At 42.8% G+C, this 23,171-nt stretch overlaps 1 protein-coding gene across 1 annotated transcript; it reads right to left on the bottom strand.

Moving 5' to 3' along the window:
* Nucleotides 1-1,365: 1,365 nt before the first annotated feature.
* LOC106604658 (equilibrative nucleobase transporter 1) lies at nt 1,366-14,173 on the bottom strand. Its single transcript, XM_014199530.3, has 13 exons — nt 14,090-14,173; nt 13,544-13,783; nt 13,086-13,215; nt 11,097-11,143; nt 10,861-10,937; nt 10,540-10,632; nt 10,256-10,395; nt 9,718-9,833; nt 9,405-9,548; nt 7,904-8,011; nt 5,584-5,770; nt 5,130-5,253; nt 1,366-4,955 (listed from the first exon to the last, which is right to left on the bottom strand). The coding sequence occupies exons 2-13, from the start codon at nt 13,728-13,730 to the stop codon at nt 4,827-4,829; spliced, it is 1,482 nt and encodes a 493-aa protein (XP_014055005.1). The 5' UTR covers nt 13,731-13,783; nt 14,090-14,173; the 3' UTR covers nt 1,366-4,826.
* Between the last annotated feature and the right edge of the window lie 8,998 nt (nt 14,174-23,171).

Genomic DNA, 23,171 nt, shown 5'->3' with positions numbered 1-23,171 from the left:
GTACATCCTGCAACACCTGAGGGAGAACTGAGTCCTTGGACAACAATCTGCAGGGAGTGCTCACCTGAGCTGTCGTATGTACGCCGGCAGACTAATCGACAGCTAACCATCAGTCATGGTGGGGCGGCAGGGTAGCCTAGTGGTTAGAGCGTTGGGCTAGTAACCGAAAGGTTGCAAGTTCAAATCCCCGAGCTGATAAGGTACAAATCTGTCATTCTGCCCCTGAACAAGGCAGTTAACCCACTGTCACTAGGCCATCATTGAAAATAAGAATTTGTTCTTAACTGACTTGCCTAGTTAAATAAATGGTTGAATATATCATGGGTGCACCTAATAAATTGTCCGGTGAGTGTATTTCAACCCTGTGCAGCTTATTAATATTTAGTCTGTTTTCTCCTCTGAGATCTCAAAGACTCTCTTGAATAGCACATAGCCTAAACAATGCTTTTCTGTGTTGACTGATGACTGGCCATTGCATTTTACGATGATGGACACCCACACATTAATACATACCATACGAAACATAACATATACTAAATGGAGTACCTTGGATTTACATAAAGAATGATACGAAATGCTCTGAGACCAGATTGGGTACGCTGAGAAAGTGTAATGGCATTTTACTACCAGTACCCACTTTACTTGGGGTAGGGGATAGTGTGCATGTGTGTGTAAGTGAACGAGAGTGGATGAAGTGATGAGTTTTGAGTGAGTTTCTGTTGCCACTGATTTATCTGTGTCATATGTTGATTGACAAATGGACAGTGGTGGAAAAAGTACCCAATTGTCATACTTGAGTAAAAGTAAAGATACCTTAAAAAATGACTGAAGTAAAAGTGAAAGTCAATCAGTAAAATGCGACTTGATTATAAGTCTAAAAGTATTTGGTTTTAAATATACTTAAGTATCAAAAGTAAATGTATAAATCATTTCACATTCTTTATATTAGACAAAACAGATGACACAATTGTTTACATTTTTTTAAATGTACGAATGGCCAGGGGCATACTCCAGCACTCAGACATCATTTACAAACGAAGAATTTGTGTTTAGTGAATCCTACAGATCAGAGGCAGTACGGATGACCAGGGATGTTCTCTTGATAAGTATGTGAATTATGTGAACAATTTTCCTGTCCTGCTATGCATTTAAAATGTAATGAGTACTTTTGGTTGTCAAGGAAAATGTATGGAGTAGAAAGTACTTTATTTTCTTTAGGAATTTAGTGGAGTAAAAGTAAAAGTTGTCAAATATAAATAGTAAAGTGAAGTACAGATACCTCAAAATGACTTATGTAGTACTTTAAAGTGTTTTTACTGAAGTACTTTACACCACTGCAAATGAAGAGTCAAACTGGAGAATAAATGAATGTAACATCACTTTATTTACATTAACATTTTTCATTGGCATACAGATTTCTGTACAGTTTTTCTTAAATCTTCATGCCAACACTTTTGCATAATTTATTTTATTAATCATACTTACGATGTACGGTGGATTTATTGTTCTCCATGTTGAATCAATACTTTTTTTATACAACTCATCATTTTGAATTGTTTGCTTGGTGGCGTTGCTTGTTTTGGCCTTTTCACTGGAAATGTGAAAGAAGGACATTCATACATCTTCAGGCTTGATATGGAGGGTTTGAAACTACTGTATGTGTACCTGATATTTTCACTTCGCCTTTAGCACACGGTCGTTCTTGAATTGCGGTGGCATATGGGCATGGCATTTTGGAAATCATTTACATCATTTTAATAGATTTAAAAAAAAAATGTCTTCCCATTGTCACCAGTAGGAGTAGTAACACCAATGACACATTTTAGGTAATTGAGGATTAGCTCATCGCGCTCTAGCGACTCATTGTGGCGGGCCGGGCGCCTGCATGCTGACCTCCGATTGTCAGTTGAACTGTGTTTCCTCTGATGTTTCCCACTTTGCTTAACCTAAGTACTTTAAACAATGCCTAAACATAAAGTTTTGCAGTTTAAAGAACATGCATTGTTTTATTATCGATAAACAGTTCACTATAAACAAAAACATGTATGATGTGTACTTATTTGTCATTTTAAAGTGTTTTACATAGTTGCTAAGGTAAAAAAATTTACAAAAAAAAAAAATATATATATATATACACACCTAATGCTATAGTCCCTGCATGTCCTGCATTGAAATAATCCCTTCACAATTAATACAGTACATTCTCAATACAAATGTAATAGTCTCTTCAATGTTGTTGACTTCCATGTATAAGGCATAAGTGGTCTATCTCTGCTATCTATACCAGACATTCGGGTTTATTCAGTGGGGTGCTGATCGTGCTGTGCAATACTGTGTGCTGATAGAAAATCAGCCGTGATTACCACATCCTGTTCTACTATAAATAAACCCTATAAAAGTTCTCGATCATCATCCTGACACGGTTTGTTCAGAGGGGGGAGGTAAATGCCACCAGGAAACAAGACTGTTTCCCCTAGTTTAGGTCAGTAGCTGGCAGACCTGCATTGCCTTTCCTGCCAATATGGTCTCTCAGACTCCTGAAGGAATTTGGAATTTGAGACACTGGGGACCAAGGGTGGAACCTGTGGTCAGTTCAGTCGTGTTGTTATGTTGTAAGCCAGACAGTTGTGTATGACAGGATGAAAAAAGAACAACAACATTATCTGATCATCTTCTTTCTCCTGACTTTCTCCTGAGCAGTTTCTTAGATCTGTAAATCCCTAACAATTCCTATACCTCAAACTGATTATCACATTAATTAATCCTTATTCTAACAGGAGTAGTAAACACTAGATTTGTTTATATGTGTTGTTGTCCTTGAGTGCGTGGGTCCTACAATGGAAAGTCTGAGTTTAGGGGTTTGGGCAGCAGTGTCACAGTGCACAGTTAATACTGCTTAAAGTGGAATAAAAGGAGGCAGACTAGCTAGCTAGAATACACCAGATCAAATACGTTTTCAGCTACAATACATACAATAGTAGCCTATGGGCTTCAGCTGTAGCCAAGACCACCCAATGGGGCGGTCGATGCAGGGCTGAACAATAACATTAGCACTTAGGAGGAGTCTGTAAACAGTTTTTGATCCCACTCTGACAGAATCGGCTAAAATCCTGATATAAGACATGTATAACCCTAACGCTAACTAACTGATACCTCATATACAGTTGAAGTCGTAAGTTTACATACACTGCGGTTGGAGTCATTAAAACTCGTTTTTCAACCACTCCACAAATTTCTTGGTAACAAACTATAGTTTTGGCAAGTCGGTTAGGACATCTACTTTGTGCATGACACAAGTCATTTTTCCAACAATTGTTTACAGACAGATTATTTCACTTATAATTCACTGTATCACAATTCTAGTGGGTCAAAGGTTTACATACACTAAATTGATTGTGCCTTTAAACAGCTTGGAAAATTCTGGAAAATGATGTCATGGCTTTAGAAGCTTCTGATAGGCTAATTGACATAATTTTAGTCAATTGGAGGTGTACCCGTGGATGTATTTCAAGGCCTACCTTCAAACTCAGTGCCTCTTTGCTTGACATCATGGGAAAATCAAAAGAAATCAGCCAAGACCTCAGAAAGAAATTGGAGACCTCCACAATTCTGGTTCATCCTTGGGAGCAATTTCCAAATGCCTGAAGGTACCACGTTCATCTGTACAAACAATAGTACACAAGTATAAACACCATGGGACCACGCAGCCGTCATACTGCTCAGGAAGGAGACACGTTCTGTCTCCGAGAGATGAACGTACTTCGGTGCGAAACGTGCAAATCAATCCCAGAACAACAGCAAAGGACCGTGTGAAGATGCTAGAGGAAACAGGTACAAAAGTATCTATATCCATAGTAAAACGAGTCCTATATCGACATAACCTGAAAGGCCGCTCAGCAAGGAAGAAGGCACTGCTTTTTGGTGAAATGTCCTCTGGTCTGATGAAACAAAAATAGAACTGTTTGGCCATAATGACCATCGTTATGTTTGGAGGAAAATGAGGGATGCCTGTAAGCCGAAGAACACCATCCCAACCGTGAAGCACGGGGGTGGCATCATCATGTTGTGGGGGTGCTCTGCTGCAGCAGGGACTGGTGCACTTCACAAAATAGGTGGCATCATGAGGAAGGAAAATTATGTGGATATATTGAAGCAACATCTCAAGACATCAGTCAGGAAGTTAAAGCTTGGTCGCAAATGGGTCTTCCAAATGGACAATGACCCCAAGCAAACTTCCAAAGTTGTGGCAAAATGGCTTAAGGACAACAAAGTCAAGGTATTGGAGTGGCAATCACAAAGCCCTGACCTCAATCCTATAGAAAAGTTGTGGGCAGAACTGAAAAAGTGTGTGCGAGCAAGGAGGCCTACAAACCTGACTCAGTTACACCAGCTCTGTCAGGAGGAATGGGCCAGAATTCACCCAACTTATTGTGGGAAGCTTGTGGAAGGCTACCCGAAACGTTTGACCCAAGTTAAACAATTTAAAGGCAATGCTACCAAATACTAATTGAGTGTATGTAAACTTCTGACCCACTGGGAATGTGATGAAAGAAATAAAAGCTGAAATAAATAATTCTCTCTACTATTATTCTGACATTTCACATTCTTAAAATAAAGTGGTGATCCTAACTGACCTAAGACAGGGAATTTTACTAGGATTAAATGTCAGGAATTGTGGAAGACTGAGTTTAAATGTATTTGGCTAAGGTGTATGTAAACTTCCGACTTCAACTGTATATAATATACAAACTGGAGAGGAAACAGAGGAGCGAGGGTTGAAATGGCCTTTTTAAAGTGTGTGTTTGTTTCCCTTTTTTAGAGCTGGTCTAGGAGGAGCGGGAGGGGAGGGTGTCCTTGGGTTTACCCCTCTGGGCTGCCAGGCCACAACAGTGCAGATAGACACAGACAGGATGGATGAAGGCCAGCAGGCTGAGCAATGTCAGGGCTATGTTCACCTGTAGAGGAAAGAGAACAAAGAGAGAGACTGATGAGGGGGAAGGGAGATGGGGTCACCACTCTGCAATAAGTCCACATTAGAACATAATGGTAAAGGTTAAAGCCTGCTGCAAAGCTCTCCCAAAGGTAAAAGTAGTCTATCTGGTCATTCTGATAACAATAGCTCCACTCACGTATAGTGGGTCTCCTCCCAGCACTCCTTTGACCAGGGTAAAGCAGGGGTACTGCAGCAGAGCCACCACTGCAGACAGAGCCATGATCATACCGTACAGCTTCCCAAAGTGACACGGAGGAAAACTACACAGAGGGAGGGAAGGAGGTAAGGCAAGGGAGATTTAATAAATTTGTTACTACTGTACAAAAGTATGACACTAAGAAGGTGTGAGCGTCTAGCTGTACTCCCCTTATCCTGTTGCATAATGTTTGTTATTGCAAACAGCTGGTGTCTCTCTCTCTCTCTCTCTCTCTCTCTGTGTGTGTGTGTGTGTGTGTGTGTGTGTGTGTGTGTGTGTGTGTGTGTGTGTGTGTGTGTGTGTGTGTGTGTGTGTGTGTGTGTGTGTGTGTGTGTGTGTGTGTGTGTGTGTGTGTGTGTGTGTGTGTGTGTGTGTGTGTGTGTGTGTGACTCACGCAATGCTGATGAAGGCTGCATTGCCTCCATAGAGGAAGGATCGGTTGAGGACCTGCATGATGAAGGTGAGGTACTGGAGGGAGAGGAAGGGGGTGGAGGCACAGATGGAGAACAGGACACACTGCAGCGCCGTCAGGGTCAGGGAGAGCACTGATGCACGCAGGTCTGCCTCCTTCTCACTCACTCCTGCACACACAACACACATACACCAAAACATACAGTATATACACACACGTATACACACACAAACACACAGATAAGATTAGTGTTGTGTTTACAAACCCATGCATATTTTACACCCTTCCCCGCCCCCTTCACAGTTAGATATCAGGGTCAGAGAATCAAGCAGTTGTCGTGTCTTTGGCTATGCCGGATTAAGTGATCGGACATGCTATTCTATAAAATCCTTTCTCTGTAATTAATATTACATGATTAAGCTAATAATGTAAATGCAATTAACTAGAAAGTTGGGGCACCACGAAAGAGTGTTTATAGAGCTGTTATCTTCCAAATAAACTCTTAAAGACCTAGTAATATTTTACATCAATAGCAGTCAATATTAATCGTCACCTTATTTCAGTCTCATCTGAAAGTTGTAAAGTCTTGGTTATCTTCACGAACCCTGGCTAACAAGTTGAATCAGCAATACAAAATTGGGTTTCATTATTTATTTACTAAATACCTAACTAATCACACAGAATTACATATACACAGAATGCAAATTATGTCATACAGAAAACGTCCCTGGGGGACAGAACTTGTATGATGGCTGGTTACACAAAGCCATCATACAATGGGCTTGAATGAAAGAGCGGGAAGACTGAGGAACAAAGGGAGAAGCTAAGCTTTCGTAAATACAGTATCTTATGCATTCTAAATTACCGGCCATTTGGAAAAGAAAAATGCAATAAATATTTACTCTGAGCTGCACTTCGGTAGGTTGGTCGTAGATGCTGGCCGTGTTGGCCAACAGAGATCTTCCTGTCCTCGGAAGAATGCCTCTGGTGGTAAATTGGATACGTTGTAGTATCTTCGTTGTGTGTTAGACTGGATACGTCGTCCGTCCTTTCCTAGTTTACAGCTGCTGTTGCCAACTCAACGGCTAGGCGGTCTCACTTCTTTAGTGAATAAGAGTTCAAAGTTCATACCATTCACAACCAAAGCTCACGCTGAGGTTGGCTTAGTTCTGTAGTTGACATGGTAGTCCTTTTTAACGTATGGACCGCCGTCCTATCGACCTCGGAACAGAAAGTTATTCTCCCTTTTAAACGCAGAGGCTGCAGGCCTCGCGTACTCGGAACAGAAAGTTACATTTTCGTCACGGGCTTATATAGTGGAGGGAGAGAAGGGTGTGTTTCATAGTTTATAACCAATGTCTCTTCACAGGGGCGGGCCACTGATTGAACAGCGCTCTAACCTTATGAAAACCCAATTCTCTCATTTGGAAGCTAAAATTACATTTAATCTTTTCACAAATAGTTTCATTTAAATTGCATTTAAATTGCACAACAATTCCATGTGAATCTGATAACTAGAATGTGTAGACTTTCCCAGATACACTTTATGTCGTCCTGTCATCAGTCATAATGTCTCAGATGACACCCGAACTGACATCATATTCATTAAGTACCAACGCATATTTCCAATTGGTTCTATCACTGAAATATGGTTCCTTTCCCCCCACTTGTTTGATGTTCCCAGACTCTCTATGTTTAACAAAGGCTATTCAAGAGTCCTTCAGTATAGTCAGAGAGAGAGGGAAGGGAGTAAGGTATTTATGGGGGGGTCATAAACCTTACCCACAGGCCAACTTCATGACAGTTCTCAGGGATCTGGTGTTGAAGTTAGTTTAGAGTATAATTTCACTTACGAGTTTTCACAAAAATACCGTCTTGAACACATATGTCAGTAGTGTGAAGATGTTAATCTCGATTTAATTCTGTCTTCTCCATTTCTACGCCAACTCCTTAGGTTGCATACGACATTCTATACCACTTCAGTCACCCTCTTCCAAGCAGTAATGTACTGAAGGTCAGAGGCTCTGCAGCCCAAATGTTCCTCCAGTAAAACTCTTAATAGCAGAGCAATTTATTTGAAAACAGCTGTAATGTATAGACATCCTTATATTTGAGACTTGTTTTATTGAGTTTTAACTGAAATTGCAGTAATAGCCTGTTACATTCTGAAATTGTTGGCATAGCAAAACAAAATGACCTGTGAAAGAACGTTCTTTGTGTGTTTGGTTTGGAGTGTGAGTGTGTGAGGTTTCACGTGTGTGTGTAGAGGGGTTGTATTAGTGTCTGGAGGTGAAGGTTGTACCTGTGGCCCTGGGCTTGCCCTTGTGTCGGTCCATGATGAGACCGTTCCAGGGGGCGCAGAGCACCCCACAAAGCTGGGTCACAGCAAAAGCATTGGTGTATGTGCTCACTGCAGGGAAAAACAGAGCGGAATAAGGACGTGCTTCGAACGAGAGAAGAGTTACACTTTAAACAACTTTTGTTTGTAAGTCTACTTTATTAAACATAAGTAAGATATTTATAAACGGTTAAGACAGTAATACACTACATGGCCAAAAGTACATCTTATTCCAAAATCGTGGGCATTAATATGGAGTTGGTCCCCCCTTTGCTGCTATAACAACCTCCACTCTTTTGGGAAGGCTTTCCACTAGATGTTGGAGCGTTGCTGCAGGGAGTTGCTTCCATTCAGTCACAAGAGCATTAGTGAGGTTGGGCACTGATGTTGGACGATTAGGCCAGGCTCGAAGTCGGCGATCCAATTCATCCCAAAGGTGTTCGATGGGGTTGAGGTCAGGGCTCTGTGCAGGCCAGTCAAGTTCTCCCACACCGATCTCGACAAACCATTTCTGTATGGACCTCACTTTGTGTACGGGGGCATTGTCATGCTGAAACAGGAAAGGGCCTTTCCCAAACTGTTGCAACAAAGTTGGAAGCACAGAATCGTCTAGAATGTTATTGTATGCTGTAGCGTTAAGATTTCGCTTCACTAGATCTAAGGGGCCTAGCCAGAAACATGAAAAACAGCCCCGGACCATTATTCCTCCTCCACCAAACTTTACGGTTGGCACTATGCAGTCGGGCAGGTAGCATTCTCCTGGCAAACGCCAAACCCAGATTGGTCCGTTGGACTGCCAGATGGTGAAGCGTGATTCATCACTCCAGAGAACGTGATCCACTGCTCCAGAGTCCAATGACAGCAAGCTTTATACCACTCAAGCCGACGCTTGGCATTGTGCATGGTGATCTTAGGCTTGTATGTGGAATCTCATTTCATGAAGCACGCGATGAACAGTTCTTGTGCTGACGTTGTTTCTAGAGGCAGCTTGGAACTCGGTAGCGAGTGTTGCAACCGAGAACAGACCATTTTTACGCGCTACGTGCTTCAGCACTCGGCGATCACATTCTGTGAGGATGTGTGGCCTACCACTTCGCAGCTGAGCCGTTGTTACTCCTAGATGTTTCCACTTCACAATAACAGCACTTACAGTTGACCGGCGCAGCTCTAGCAGGAATTTGAAGAACTGACTTGTTGGAAAGGTGGCATCATATGACGGTGCCACATTGAAAGTCACTGAGCTCTTCAGTGCGGTCTATTCTACTACCAATGCTCGTCTATGGATATTCCATGGCTGTGTGCTCGATTTTATACACCTGTCAGCAACGGGTGTGGCTGAAATAGCCGGCAGACACTAATTTGAAGGGGTGTCCACATAGTTTTGGCATAAGTATAATGTCTGATGCATAAGTATAATGTCTGATAATAGGCATTTGTAAGTGTGTGTGTGTGTGTGAGTGTGTACCTAGAGAGGGTTCTCCCTGGGTCAGTCTCTGCAGCATGGGGTTGAGGGTGCCGATGAACAGGTAGTGCCTCAGCTGCATGACAGATAGCCACACCAGGTGCCAGAGGAAGAACTTGGACAGGAAACACTCCCAGAAAGTAGCCACTGAGAGGGGGTGGGGGTGTGGGGTAAGGCGAGGAAGAGGTCAAATCAGTCACAAATACACACAGATTATGTAATTGCAGTTAACAAGGTCTGTATGGTCAACCAATCATGAATATATGGGGCAAGGGAACGAGAAGGGCTGATATCAAGTTAACCGAAATCTACACACCTTTCTCTACGCTCTCCTTGTTAAAAGGCATTTCCTCCATGACATCATCACTCTGCACGCTGGCAATTGCTGCTGTCTGCTCCGGGCTGAAGGTCTTGGTCTGGCCACAGTTTATTCTGTCACAGGAAGTAATAGCAACACTGGTTAGAGTCACACAGAAAACAGACAGACTGGAGCCACAGGGGGTGTGCTGGGGTCTCTATTTTGTTAGCGCTTCTGCTAAGAGCAACAAACACTCAGCAGACATGTATTCACTTCTTTCCCTGAGTCTATTTTCTGTCCATCTCCTGTTCTTTCACCTAGGTGTTCTTACCCGTAGGTGTAGCCCTCAGGGAGGGGGTAGGGGATGTGTTCTTACCCGTAGGTGTAGCCCTCAGGGAGGGGGTAGGGGATGTGTTCTTACCCGTAGGTGTAGCCCTCAGGGAGGGGGTAGGGGATGTGTTCTTACCCGTAGGTGTAGCCCTCAGGGAGGGGGTAGGGGATGTGTTCTTACCCGTAGGTGTAGCCCTCAGGGAGGGGGTAGGGGATGTGTTCTTACCCGTAGGTGTAGCCCTCAGGGAGGGGGTAGGGGATGTGTGTTCTGGGTAGCAGGAGGAAGGTCCTGACCAGGTGGATGATGCCACACGCAGCCAGGAAGAGGAAAGAGGCACGCAGAGAGATCCCAGCCTCAAATAGCAGCTAGAGCAGAAGAGAGGCAGGAGGGATGGCATCATTATCACCATCATCATCATCATCATCACCATCATCATCACCACCATCATCATAATCATTACCTCATTGACAGCTATCAATTTATAATCTCTGTGTGTGTGTGTGTCTTACCTTGATGATGAGGAAGAGTGCGGAGGAGGAGTCGAAAGCACCATTGTAGAGGGTGATGATGGTGGAGCGAGCGGAACCAAACAGGTTGCCTATCTACAGGAGTAACAGAGAGGTGAAGCATATTTCATGAGTACATACCACAGACAGACAAAACCCCAAGTCAAACGGAAGCAAAATCATGGCCCAAGGCAAGGCTATGCTATATCATGAGTGTGTTCTCAGTCATGGTCCTCTTTAATTACTAAGAGAACTCCTCTGTCCTGAGGACTGCTGTGTACATGACTGATGTTTATTCGGGAGGTAATGAATAAGAGAGCAGACCTGCATGTTGGTGACCAGAAACAAGATGCCTCCCACAGAGATGCAGGACAGCGCCGGGAAGAGGAGGACGGACAGAGCTGAGAGAAAAAAAGAACAGACTTAGTTCTCTTGAAATCTTGCGAATTGCTGACATAAGTGTAACAAACGTTCCAACTGTTGCTAAAAATGTATCAAACGCCATGGGGTTTGGGTAAGCTGTGCCATAAAGCCTGTTTTTGAAAAGTCAATGATTTTACCTGAACTTGAGAAGGCCACAAACAAGGCACCAGAGGTGTACATTGATCTGGAGAAGACACACACATACACACTTGCTGACAATCAGAAACACAATGTCACAATGAGACCAGTCAGAGGGTAATGTTAAAAAATAATCAGTTTAACTTCACATATTCTTGCCCTCTGGTTGTTCCTCCCACTATCCTAGCCCACATTAGCTGTGTTTTCCTGGTCCTAGCTACGAGGTCTAGGTCACATCTCAACCTCTTTTATTTTTATTTATATCACCTTTATTTAACCAGGTAGGCCAGTTGAGAACAAGTTCTCATTTACAACTGTGACCTGGCCAAGAGAAAGCAAAGCAGTGCGACAAAAACAACAACACAGAGTTACACATAAACCTCTCTCTCTCTAGTCTCTATCCTCTCTCTATTTGCATTCCTTCTCTTTTCATTTCCCCTCCACCTAGAGTGAAAACTTGCTTCTGATTGGCTTAGGAGGCGATGTATGGGGAGTTTGTTGATGCAGATTTGGAATCTGGGGCTATGGAAGGTTTTTTCAGTAACTGGGTCTGTGCCACATTAACCCTAGTTGGCCCAGTCTAACCGCACCCACCCCAGGCTCAACCACACCCTGAACACTCACAGTCAACAACATAACCCCCAGCCCTTAACTATATCTGTAAATGTCTCCCACCCTGTCCAACTTCATTCCTCTTTCTCATTCCCTCTCTGCTTGGCATGTCCATTCCCTCCATTCCTTACCTCTGGCAGTGCTTGTCCTCTGGCGCTGTCTTGCACCGTTTCTTGGATAACTAGGCATTGAGTCCAATCTACTCAAACAGGAAACTAGAAGCCCAGACAACTCAACTCACACCTTCCCCAGCACTTTAAATTGGCCTATCCTTGGCTTTGTTTTCTCTCTCTCTCTCTCTCTCTCTCTCTCTCTCTCTCTCTCTCTCTCTTTCACTCACACAAACACACACACATGCACACACACGCACACAATTCCCCTCTCCCTTGCACCTCCCAGAGCTTACTCCACATCTGTTAGTGTGAACAGACATGGGAACCCCTCCAAAGGAAATAGCAGGGTGTAACAGCCAGAAAAAGAGTGACTTAGCACTGGAGGGTACACGTCCTCATGCTTTCCACCGTCACTTAGATACCACAAACAGAGAGACAGATAGGCAGGGACAGAGTGAAACTGTTGGAGAGAGTGGTAAAAAGAGAGACTAATAGAGGTTCTCTGTTATGGCTGAGGTAATGGCAGACTGTGTTTAGTTTAGTATTATAAACTGGGTAGTTTGGGTCCTGGATGCTGATTGGCTGAAAGCTGTGGTATATCAGACAATATACCACAGGTATGACAGAAAATTACTGCTCTAATTATGTTCTTAACCAGTTTATAATAGCAAAAATGCACCTGGGGGGTTTGTGGTATATGATCAATATACCACGGCTAATGGCTGTATCCAGGCACTCCCCGTTGCGTTGTGCATAAGAACAACCCTTAGCCGGGGTATATTGGTTATAAAACACACCCCCTCGGGCCTTATTGCCAGCTGTCTGGCTGCTTCATAGCACTGTGCTTTTCGACGGTCTCTCAGTCCAACAGCCATAAAATGAGCCGTTAGTGCAGCATCGACCAGAGACAAAGAAATCTCAACTCCCATGAGATTAGGCACGTATTAAAGCCTCATTAACTCTGAACAGATTCTTAAACATTTAACAAGACTCTATAATATACTGTCTTCACGTAAGGCCAAACCATCGCGGGTAACTCAAGACTAAGCGCAAATCAATGGTTGATGTCAACGGGGGATTTGCGTGAAAGGTCAAGATACAGTCTCAAGATAAGATAAGACAAGGCTCATATAGCTGTGCTCAGGATCTTGTTTTAGTGACACTACTGCATTAGGTTGTTTACGTTATGGATATGGTTGAATATAGGTTATCAACCCTGTGCAGCTTAATGATGCGTTATAACATGTTTACAAAAAGACTCACATTCCCAGCAGCCTGGCCACCATGGTGCCAAAACGGTCGAACAGGAAGCCATTGGGCAGCAGCAAGAAGTTGTTCATGAAGGAAGCGATGGTGAAGATGAGGGAGAACTGTTCATCCTGAGCACTGCAGTCTGACACACACACACACACACACACACACACACACACACACACACACACACACACACACACACACACACACACACACACACACACACACACACACACACACACACACACACACACACACACACACACACACACACACACACACACACACACACACACACAGAGTTCTGTCAGTATGGGCAGGTGTGTGTGTGTGCATGAGTGTGCCCAGGCCTCTGATGACCTTAAACATATTAATTTGTATTGTAAGATATACTGTGAATCCAAACAAATTATACATTATGTGAGAATGTGTTTGAAACGGGATGGTGAGGTGTCTCAGTCACTGACCGAGGAATTGTGTTCCATTGACCCTGGTAGTGTTGACACACAGGTAGCTGAAGTACCCTTCCGTCTTCAGGACGAACACCAGGGAGGCCCAGCCAAAAACGGCCCCCGCAAAACACAGGCACTCCAGCAGTCCCGTGACCAGGGTCAGCCACCGCCGCACCACCGCCTCACCCTTACAACCCAGCATGGTCTTGTCCCGCACTTTCACTCTTTTTAGGTTCCCTGGTGGAGTCACTTCACCTAAGAGAGAAAAAGAGAAAATCAGAAAACAAAACCCAACAAAGATTTTTAAAAGCCCATCTCTTCTCTGAAAGTGATTTCAAATCTCAATGACTCTCTTGAATGCCCTCTTGAATAGCATATACCCTAAAATAATGCTTTTCTGTGTCGTTTTGATCGACTGGCCATTGCATTTTGCTGCAGTCGCATTGAAGGCAAACATACATTTCTAACATTCCAAACATATTGCCAAAGAAAGTAGATGTAATAAAAAAGAAACAACTGTCGCAACATTCAGTTCTGTGGACACATGAACCACTTACTCACAGTTCAGAAGAAGATCTCCAGCTACTCTTGGAAAACTACTCCCCTTTCTTCCCTCAACTCTCTTTTATAGTTTATATAGCGTTCTTTCCACCCAGTGTCCCCTCCCCTTCATTTGACCCCTCCTCTCCCCACAAATCTCTCTCTTTCTCGCCAAAGGAAGTCCTATTTTCAGGGTTTTCTCTGATGGCGAACACATGAATGTGAAGGAAAAGATACAACGAAAGAAAGCTAATACACGCCATGAAAGCAAATTAAATGACATATGGGAGAGATACTTCCAATATTGCCCATCTGTAAAAAGGACTGTTCATTTGTCTGTACTGTTTTGCTTGTCTAAACTGTTGCTATTTACATTGCTAGTGAATGACCAGTGTCTTTCAATGTGTATCAAGGGCATTAGCACTTAGCCTTTGACATTCATGTGCTCCCTCTCTCACTCATTCACTCCCTACTAGTAAAGTCAAAAGGGCTGGAAGGGTGGGTGATGGGTGATGTAAGTAAACTATGAATAACGACCACAAGATCTGATAGTGTCATAATTCAGTTTTTACACCTCGGATCACAAGACCCTCTTTGCCAGAACACAGCTTAACTTCCTCAAATCCATGACCGCATACGTCAAAAGAGACAGAGAGAGAGAGAAAGAGAGAAATAGAGACAGAGAGAGAGATAGAAATATAGACAGAGCGAGAGAGAGAGAGAGAGAGAGAGAGAGAGAGAGGATGATTACTTTACAACACATTCAGACACACAGAGCTTGGTACTCTGCTGTGTTGAAGGCCAGGGTGAAGTTCTTCTCTCTCTCAGATGCGTTCAGGGCTGAGAAGTCAAAAGCATCTGGGAAGAAGCGATGGATGAGTGCACAGAACGCCAGCCCATCACACCATGAAGATGAGAAGTTCTCTATGGAAATGCCCTGGGAAAGAGTAGGTGGCGGGCAAAGAGAAATTGCGACAGAGAGAGAGAATGAAAGAGGGAGAGAGAAATAGAGAGAGAAAGAGATATAGAGACAAAGAGAGAGCGAGATAGCGAAATAGACACAGAGAAAGAGAGAAATAGAGACAGAGAAAGAGAGAGTTGAGATAAAACAAACATACAGTCTATCACACATAAAGAAACAGTTTTCAAACATACAGAGTCAGAGAGATCCTACATTCCCATCCTATTCAGATCCATGACTTGTCATGTGTGATAGGATTTAACTTCTGCATAATAAACTCAGCAAAAAAAGAAACGTCCTCTCACTGTCAACTGCGTTTATTTTCAGCAAACTTAACGTGTAAATATTTGATTGAACATAGACATGTGACTAACAGAAATTGAATAATGTGTCCCTGAACAAAGGGGGGGGGGGGGGGGGGGGGGGTCAAAATCAAAAGTAACAGTCAGTATCTGGTGTGGCCACCAGCTGCATTAAGTACTGCAGTGCATCTCCTCCTCATGGGCTGCACCAGATTTGCCCGTTCTTGCTGTGAGCTGTTACCCCACTCTTCCACCAAGGCACCTGCAAGTTCCCAGACATTTCTGGTGGGGAATGGCCCTAGCCCTCACCCTCCGATCTAACAGGTCCCAGACGTGCTCAATGGGATTGAGATCCGGGCTCTTCGCTGACCATGGCAGAACACTGACATACCTGTCTTGCAGGAAATCCCGCACAGAACGAGCAGTATGGCTGGTAGCATTGTCATGCTGGAGGGTCATGTCAGGATCAGCCTGCAGGAAGGGTACCATTCCCTGTAACGCACAGTGTTGAGATTGCCTGCAATGACAACAAGCTCAGTCCGATGATGCTGTGACACACCGCCCCAGACCATGACGGACCCTCCACCTCCAAATCGATTCTGCTCCAGAGTACAGGCCTCGGTGTAACGCTCATTCCTTCAACGATAAACGCAAATCCGACCATCACCCCTGGTGAGACAAAACCGCGACTCGTCAGTGAAGAGCACTTTTTGCCAGTCCTGTCTGGTCCAGCGACGGTGGGTTTGTGCCCATAGGCGACGTTGTTGCCGGTAATGTCTGGTGAGGACCTGCCTTACAACAGGCCAACAAGCCCTCAGTCCAGCCTCTCTCAGCCTATTGCGGACAGTCTGAGCACTGATGGAGGGATTGTGCGTTCCTGGTGTAACTCGGGCAGTTGTTGTTGCCATCCTGTACCTGTCCCGCAGGTGTGATGTTCGGATGTACCGATCCTGTGCAGGTGTTGTTACACGTGGTCTGCCACTGCAAGGACAATCAGCTGTCCATCCTGTCTCCCTGTAGCGCTGTCTTAGGTGTCTCACAGTATGGACATTGCAATTTATTGCCCTGGCCACATCTGCAGTCTTCATGCCTCCTTGCAGCATGCCTAAGGCACGTTCACGCAGATGAGCAGGGCATCTTTATTTTGGTGTTTTTCAGAGTCAGTAGGAAGGTCTCTTTAGTGTCCTAAGTTTTCATAACTATGACCTTAATTGCCTACCATCTGTAATCTGTTAGTGTCTTTACGACCGTTCCACAGATGCATGTTTATTAATTGTTTATGGTTCATTGAACAAGCATGGGAAACAGTGTTTAAACCCTTTACAATGAAGATCTGTGAAGATATTTGGATTTTTACTAATTATCTTTGAAAGACAGAGTTCATATGCCAGATAGAGTTATGTATTGGAACTCTTCCTCTCCCGCACTTTAGTCTGGGGGAACTAGCAGTCAACGTGCCAGATGTAAATAGACTCTGGATTCAAGTTACTGGCCCCAAACTGCACTGATCAGCAGATTTTCGGGCAATATTTGTCACAAGCATCTTTATAATAACCAGCAACCACGAGACTCTCTTTCTCCATGACCATCACACTTCTCCTGCCACTGCCAGGAAGCACTGTCCACTTCCTCTTTCAGGGGGCCAGGGAGAGAGAGAGCATCAAGGTATCAACCACATGTCTGAAGGGATCATCTTAGAGCAAGGGAATCCCCTGGAAATATAATGGATGCGTGCAATGTTCATCAACTCAACATTGTAGATGGAGGAAGGTTCATGGGCTATTGGGAAGAGAAGATAACCCTATATGTCCTTATCTATTTCTATGGATACCATCCCTCTACGTCCTAGCACGCATCTACAGTTGAAGTCGGAAGTTTACATACACTTAGGTTGGAGTTATTAAAACTCGTTTTTCAACCACTCCACAAATTTCTTGTTAACAAACTATAGTTTTGGCAAGTCGGTTAGGACATCTACTTTGTGCATGACACAAGTCATTTTTCCAACAATTGTTTACAGACAGATTATTTCACATATAATTCACTGTATCACAATTCCAGTGGGTTAGAAGTTTACATACACTAAGTTGACTGTGCCTTTAAACAGGTTGGAAAATTGCAGAAAATGTCATGGCTTTAGAAGCTTCTGATAGGCTAATTGACATCATTTGAGTCAATTGGAGGTGTAACTGTGGATGTATTTCAAGGCCTACCTTCAAACTCAGTGCCTCTTTGCTTGACATCATGGGAAAATCAAAAGAAATCAGCCAAGACCCCAGAAAATGTTTTGTAGACCTCTACAAGTCTGGTTCATCCTTGGGAGCAATTTCCAAACGCCTGAAGGTACCACGTTCATCTGTACAAACAATAGTACACAAGTATAAACACCATGGGACCACGCATACATCTCAGGAAGGAGATGCGTTCTGTCTCCTAGAGATGAACGTACTTTAGTGCGAAATGTGCAAATCAATCCCAGAACAACAGTAAAAGACCTTGTGAAGATGCTGGAGGAATATATATATCCACAGTAAAACGAGTCCTATTTCGACATAACCTGAAAGGCCGCTCAGCAAGGAAGAAGCCACATCGTTATATTTGGAGGAAAAAGGGGGAGGCTTACAAGCCGAAGAACACCATCCCAACCGTGAAGCACGGGGGTGGTAGCATCATGTTGTGGGGTGCTTTGTTGCAGCAGGGACTGGTGCACTTCACAAAATAGATGGCATCACGAGGCGGGAAAATTATGTGGATATATTGAAGCAACATCTCAAGACATCAGTCAGGAAGTTAAAGCTTGGTTGCAAATGGGTCTTCCAAATGGACAATGACCCCAAGCATACTTCCAAAGTTGTGGCAAAATGGCTTAAGGACAGCAAAGTCAAGATATTGGAGTGGCAATCACAAAGCCCTGACCTCAATCCTATAGACAATTTGTAGGCAGAACTGAAAAAGCGTGTGCGAGCAAGGAGGCCTACAAACCTGACTCAGTTACACCAGCTCTGTCAGGAGGAATGGGCCAAAATTCACCCAACTTATTGTGGGAAGCTTGTGGAAGGCTACCCAAAACGTTTGACCCAAGTTAAACAATTTAAAGTTATTGCTACCAAATACTAATTGAGTGTATGTAAACTCCTGACCCACTGCGAATATGATGAAAGAAATAAAAGCTGAAATAAATCTCTACTATTATTCTGACATTTCACATTCTTAAAATAAAGTGGTGATCCTAACTGACCTAAGACAGGGAATTTTTACTAGGATTAACTGTCAGAAATGGTGAAAAACTGAGTTTAAATGCATTTGGCTAAGGTGTATGTAAACTTCCAACTTCAACTGTATTATAACACCGTGTTTGTCACCCCAACACATCAGTTCAACTCACAACCCTGCAAACAACAGCTGTCACTCAAACAGCCACTATAATAGAATTAACCGTAGTGGCAGCAGTTTTAGAACTGATTAATGTCAACACGCTAACAACCAAAACAATATTGATGTAACCGAGTAATAATACACAGCTTATTTTGTACAGACGAGACTGAACAAAAGCTATCATTGGAGTGACTGCCATGAAACAGGGAATAGGAGCAGATTCTGAATCCTTGGCTGCAGCTAGTTCAGACTGAATAGAATAAGAGTCATCATGACATTGACATGTGAGCAAGCATGAACAGAGATCATCAGCTATTTTACACTGAGTGTCCAAAACATTAAGAACACCTTCCTAATATTGAGTTGCTCTCAGAACAGACTCAATTTGTCGTGGCATGGACTACAAGGTGTCCAAAGCGTTCCACAGGGATGCTGGCCCATGTTGACTCCAATGCTTCCCACAGTTGTGTCAAGTTGGCTGGATGTGCTTTAGGTGATGGACCATTCTTGATACACACGAAGAAAAAAAACAGCAGCATTGCAGTTCTTAACACAAACCAGTGCACCTGGCATCTACTACTATACCCTGTTCAAAGGCACTTAAATATTTTGTCTTTCTTGCCTATTCACCCTCTGAATGGCACACATACACAATTCATGTCTCAATTGTCTCAAGGCTTAAAAAATATTATTTAACCTGTCTCCTTTGGTTGAAGTGGATTTATCAAGTGACATCAATAAGGGATCGTAGCTTTCACCTGAATTCACCTGGTCAGGCTATGTCTATGATCATCAAATTGATTCAGCTCAGACAATTCTTTTCTGGTGTTTATGGTCGGGGGCCAGAACATAATTTGCCTACAAATAATTTGCAGACTGCAAATTGACCGCAAGAAGCCCAAACAGATATGTTTGACTTAAACATAAAAATGTCAAACCTGGCTTACGTTTGTATACGATCACGTGCCTCTCTATTATGCGCGGGAATACTTGGGAACAGATTTCTTAAATTCAAATCACTGATTTCCTGGTGTTTTTAGTCATTTATGTACAACATTGAAAATTCCACAATTAAAATATTGTTTTGCTCAGAAAACTTGGGGAACCCTGGTCTACATCATGGAAAGGTGTCCTTAATGTTTTGTATACTCAGTGTATGTTGCGCTGTTAGTGTAGCTCCGTGTACATACAGTAGCCTACATAGCCTATGTCACGTCACGGTTGGAGATGTGGCTAGCGCCAGGCTACAGCAGCAATAACAAATTGGAACAATGATTAACAGAACCGTTAGGTAAGCCTTTGCTTTTGTATAAGTCCATCTCAACTTGAGCCAAATCAATCGGGTAATGAGCTTATTTCTCAAATGTGTTCAACAGAATACTACACTTTCCCTCAACTAAAGCATATTGTCATATGGGAAACGTGTTACAATGCCGGGGAATAGCCTAGCTATAGCTCGACATGAAGGAAAACCCGCAACAGATATACCAACCACTGAACCAGTAGCAACATTATCTATGTGTTATTTCACACCAGCTAACGTAACATAGGTAGCCTGTGATGGTAGGGTACCAGTCTGTTTGTGCCATCATCATGCCACTCCTTGTCAATGTCATCAATGAAGGAGTTTAAATTATATCGAAAACAGATCTTGGACCAGTCTAACAGAAGTAATCCCTCTGTGTCCTACCGTTTTTATTGTAAATGGGTTTTAAAATGCGTTGTTACTAGCAAATAGGTAGTACGTTGTCTGTTGCTATTATTATATGCATGGGTCTGTTATTGGAAAAGTGAAGAAAAAAAGGACCCACCAGAACGCAATCCTCTTTGATTTGCCCTGAATTCGTAAACCCCCGCATCCAGCTGACACCACATATAGCCAGAACACAGTGGTCTTGCAAACGCAACAATATATATATATTACATACATAAAGAAGTCAGGCATGCATGCAGGCAGTCAGCCACTGGCTTCACTGTCAAGCCTCTAGCATTGCTTTTCAGCCTGAGGTGCATTACAAATGTCTGTCTTGCACAATAAATATGTAACTTGAAAGGCATGACAGACATATGATAGCTATTAAGACCAGTGATGACCCATCATTTAGGGCAGGTGGGGCTTTAGCAACAAAAAAATACTAAATACAAAAAAATACTAAAATATAAAAATACAATTGGTGCCTGTTTTTTCTCTGTTCTTTTGGCATAAATACAAGTCACATATCAGATTGCAAATAATGTAAAAATATTTTTATTGAGTTAATAAAGCTGAATACAAACATGGTCTCTTTTTTGCTTTCTTGACTAAGGCAGCTCCCAAATGCAGGTGTTTCCGCCTAGCTGAGTGCTTTCTGTAATGGAGGGGCAGTCAGCGGAAAATACAGAGCATAGGCGTTGGTAATCTACTCTAGTTGCACAGTGATTGGCTCAGTGTTCTGTCACTCATGGGGACAATACATCACCACAGAATCTACAGGGAGTGCTAGGCAGCTGCAATAGACTTACATTAGAAGTGCCCATCCAAGAAGGCTCAAGATCATTGGCCACAGATAAAATGATGTCAAATCATGTTATATCTACTGTAGTTTGATTGGACTGATCATGTCAACATCGTACTTTCAAAATATTAGCTAGCAAGCTAGACAAGCAGTCATCGTCATAATTCACGTCGACAATCTACTGGCAAAACCTTTTCAATCCTTGTCATATGAAGAGAAATTATAGATCAAATGTATCGGTGCTCATCGGCCTTTGGACTTAAACATTACACAATTTAACAATTAGTGGTTTGGAAGGAATCAGTGGCTAACTGCAAAAGTTGCAAAGCAATCACTATTTTGCTTCCCCTGCCTGCTATTCAGTGGTGAATGTGTGTGGCCCAAGTCTCAGTTTAAGGGTCTCTTTTCCAAGCTTAAAAAGATAAACATTCACACGCAACACCATGGGCCAGGAAAAGGTTGAATACATTGGCCATGCTGTCAATCCAGCATGACTTCTACCGTGTTCAAAACAGATAGAAACTCAAGACTGGGAAATCTCAGACTTCAGTGAGTTCAAGACAACTGGGAACTTGGAAAAAAATGAGCTCCGACTGGGAAAATACATTTTGAATGGTCATCCAACTCGGAATTCCAAGTCAGGAACTCGGGCCTCTTTCTAGAGCTCCGACCTGAAGATCACTGACGTCATGATTTAACCTTGTTTTTTTCCCGAGTTCCAAGTTGTCTTGAAAGCACCATAAATTCAGAGAATGCCAGACTTTGATGACAAAGTTTCATGACAAAATATGTCCACAAGAAAGACCGCTGCACCACCTTCCTGTTCAAGTGATCACAGAAACAACAAGGTGAGTTAAAAAATGTCTTGTATGCTGCTGCATAAATTATGTAATATACCAGGGAGATATGTATACTGTAGCTAAGAAAGTAATACTAACTGTATGTTGTGTAGTAAGCTGTTAGTAGCCCATGTGCCTCACCCTAGTAATTTGGTCCCTTTCCCCCTCATAACTTAGCCTACTGGTTTGACTTGGTGGTGCACATATAGCCTATAGCCTGTTTTAGATAAATGCCATCACCGAATATTGTAAGAACTTTCATTGTCTGCTTATATTCCCCCTTTATTTATCCTGACTTGGTGTACACGGAGAATACTGTAAGAACGGCCCATGTTCTGAATTCATTTCAAAAGTGCTGAACAAATAGTCATATTGACTACATCCGTCTTAGCTCGCTCATTAATGTCTTAATCAAAGTTCCGAATTGTCTTTTATCCACTCATCGTTCCTTTATGCCATACTTTGTACATCTCAATTGTCAGTAGAAACTTCATTTGTTTAAGGAAGTCAGCCATATCAGCTACAGTGCATTCGGAAATTATTCAGACCCCTTGACTTTTTCCACACGTTGTTACGTTACAGCCTTATTCTAAAATGTATTAAATAAAACTATCTACGCACAATACCCCATAATGACAATGTGAAAACACTTTTTTAGAAATTCTTGCCAATGTATTCAAAAGAAAAAACATAAATACTGTATTTACATAATATTCAGACCCTTTGCTATAAGAGTTGAAATTGAGCTCAGGTGCATCCTGTCTCCATTGATCATCCTTGAGATGTTTCTAAAACTTGATTGGAGTACACCTATGTTAAATTCAATTGATTGGACATGATTTGGAAAGGCACACATCTGTTGTATGTGCATCATTCTTAAATGGAAGAAGTTTGGAACCACCAAAACTCTTCCTAGAGCTGGCTGCCCCAGCCAAACTGAGCAATCAGGGGAGACAGAGCTCCAGAGTGGCACGGTTGTCGTCTGGAATGGAGGACCAAAACGCAGCAGGAATGTGGATGCTCATCTTGATATTTATTTAGACCAAGAAAACACCAAAATAACAAACAACGAAGAACGAACGAACAACAAAACAGTCTTGTAAGGCTCACACACGCAAAACAAGAAACAAT

Source organism: Salmo salar, chromosome 05 (genome assembly GCF_965601325.2).
Source record: "Salmo salar chromosome 05, fSalSal1, whole genome shotgun sequence".
In the NCBI taxonomy this organism is placed as follows: domain Eukaryota; kingdom Metazoa; phylum Chordata; class Actinopteri; order Salmoniformes; family Salmonidae; genus Salmo; species Salmo salar.
This window is presented reverse-complemented; position numbering and strand designations above follow the sequence as displayed.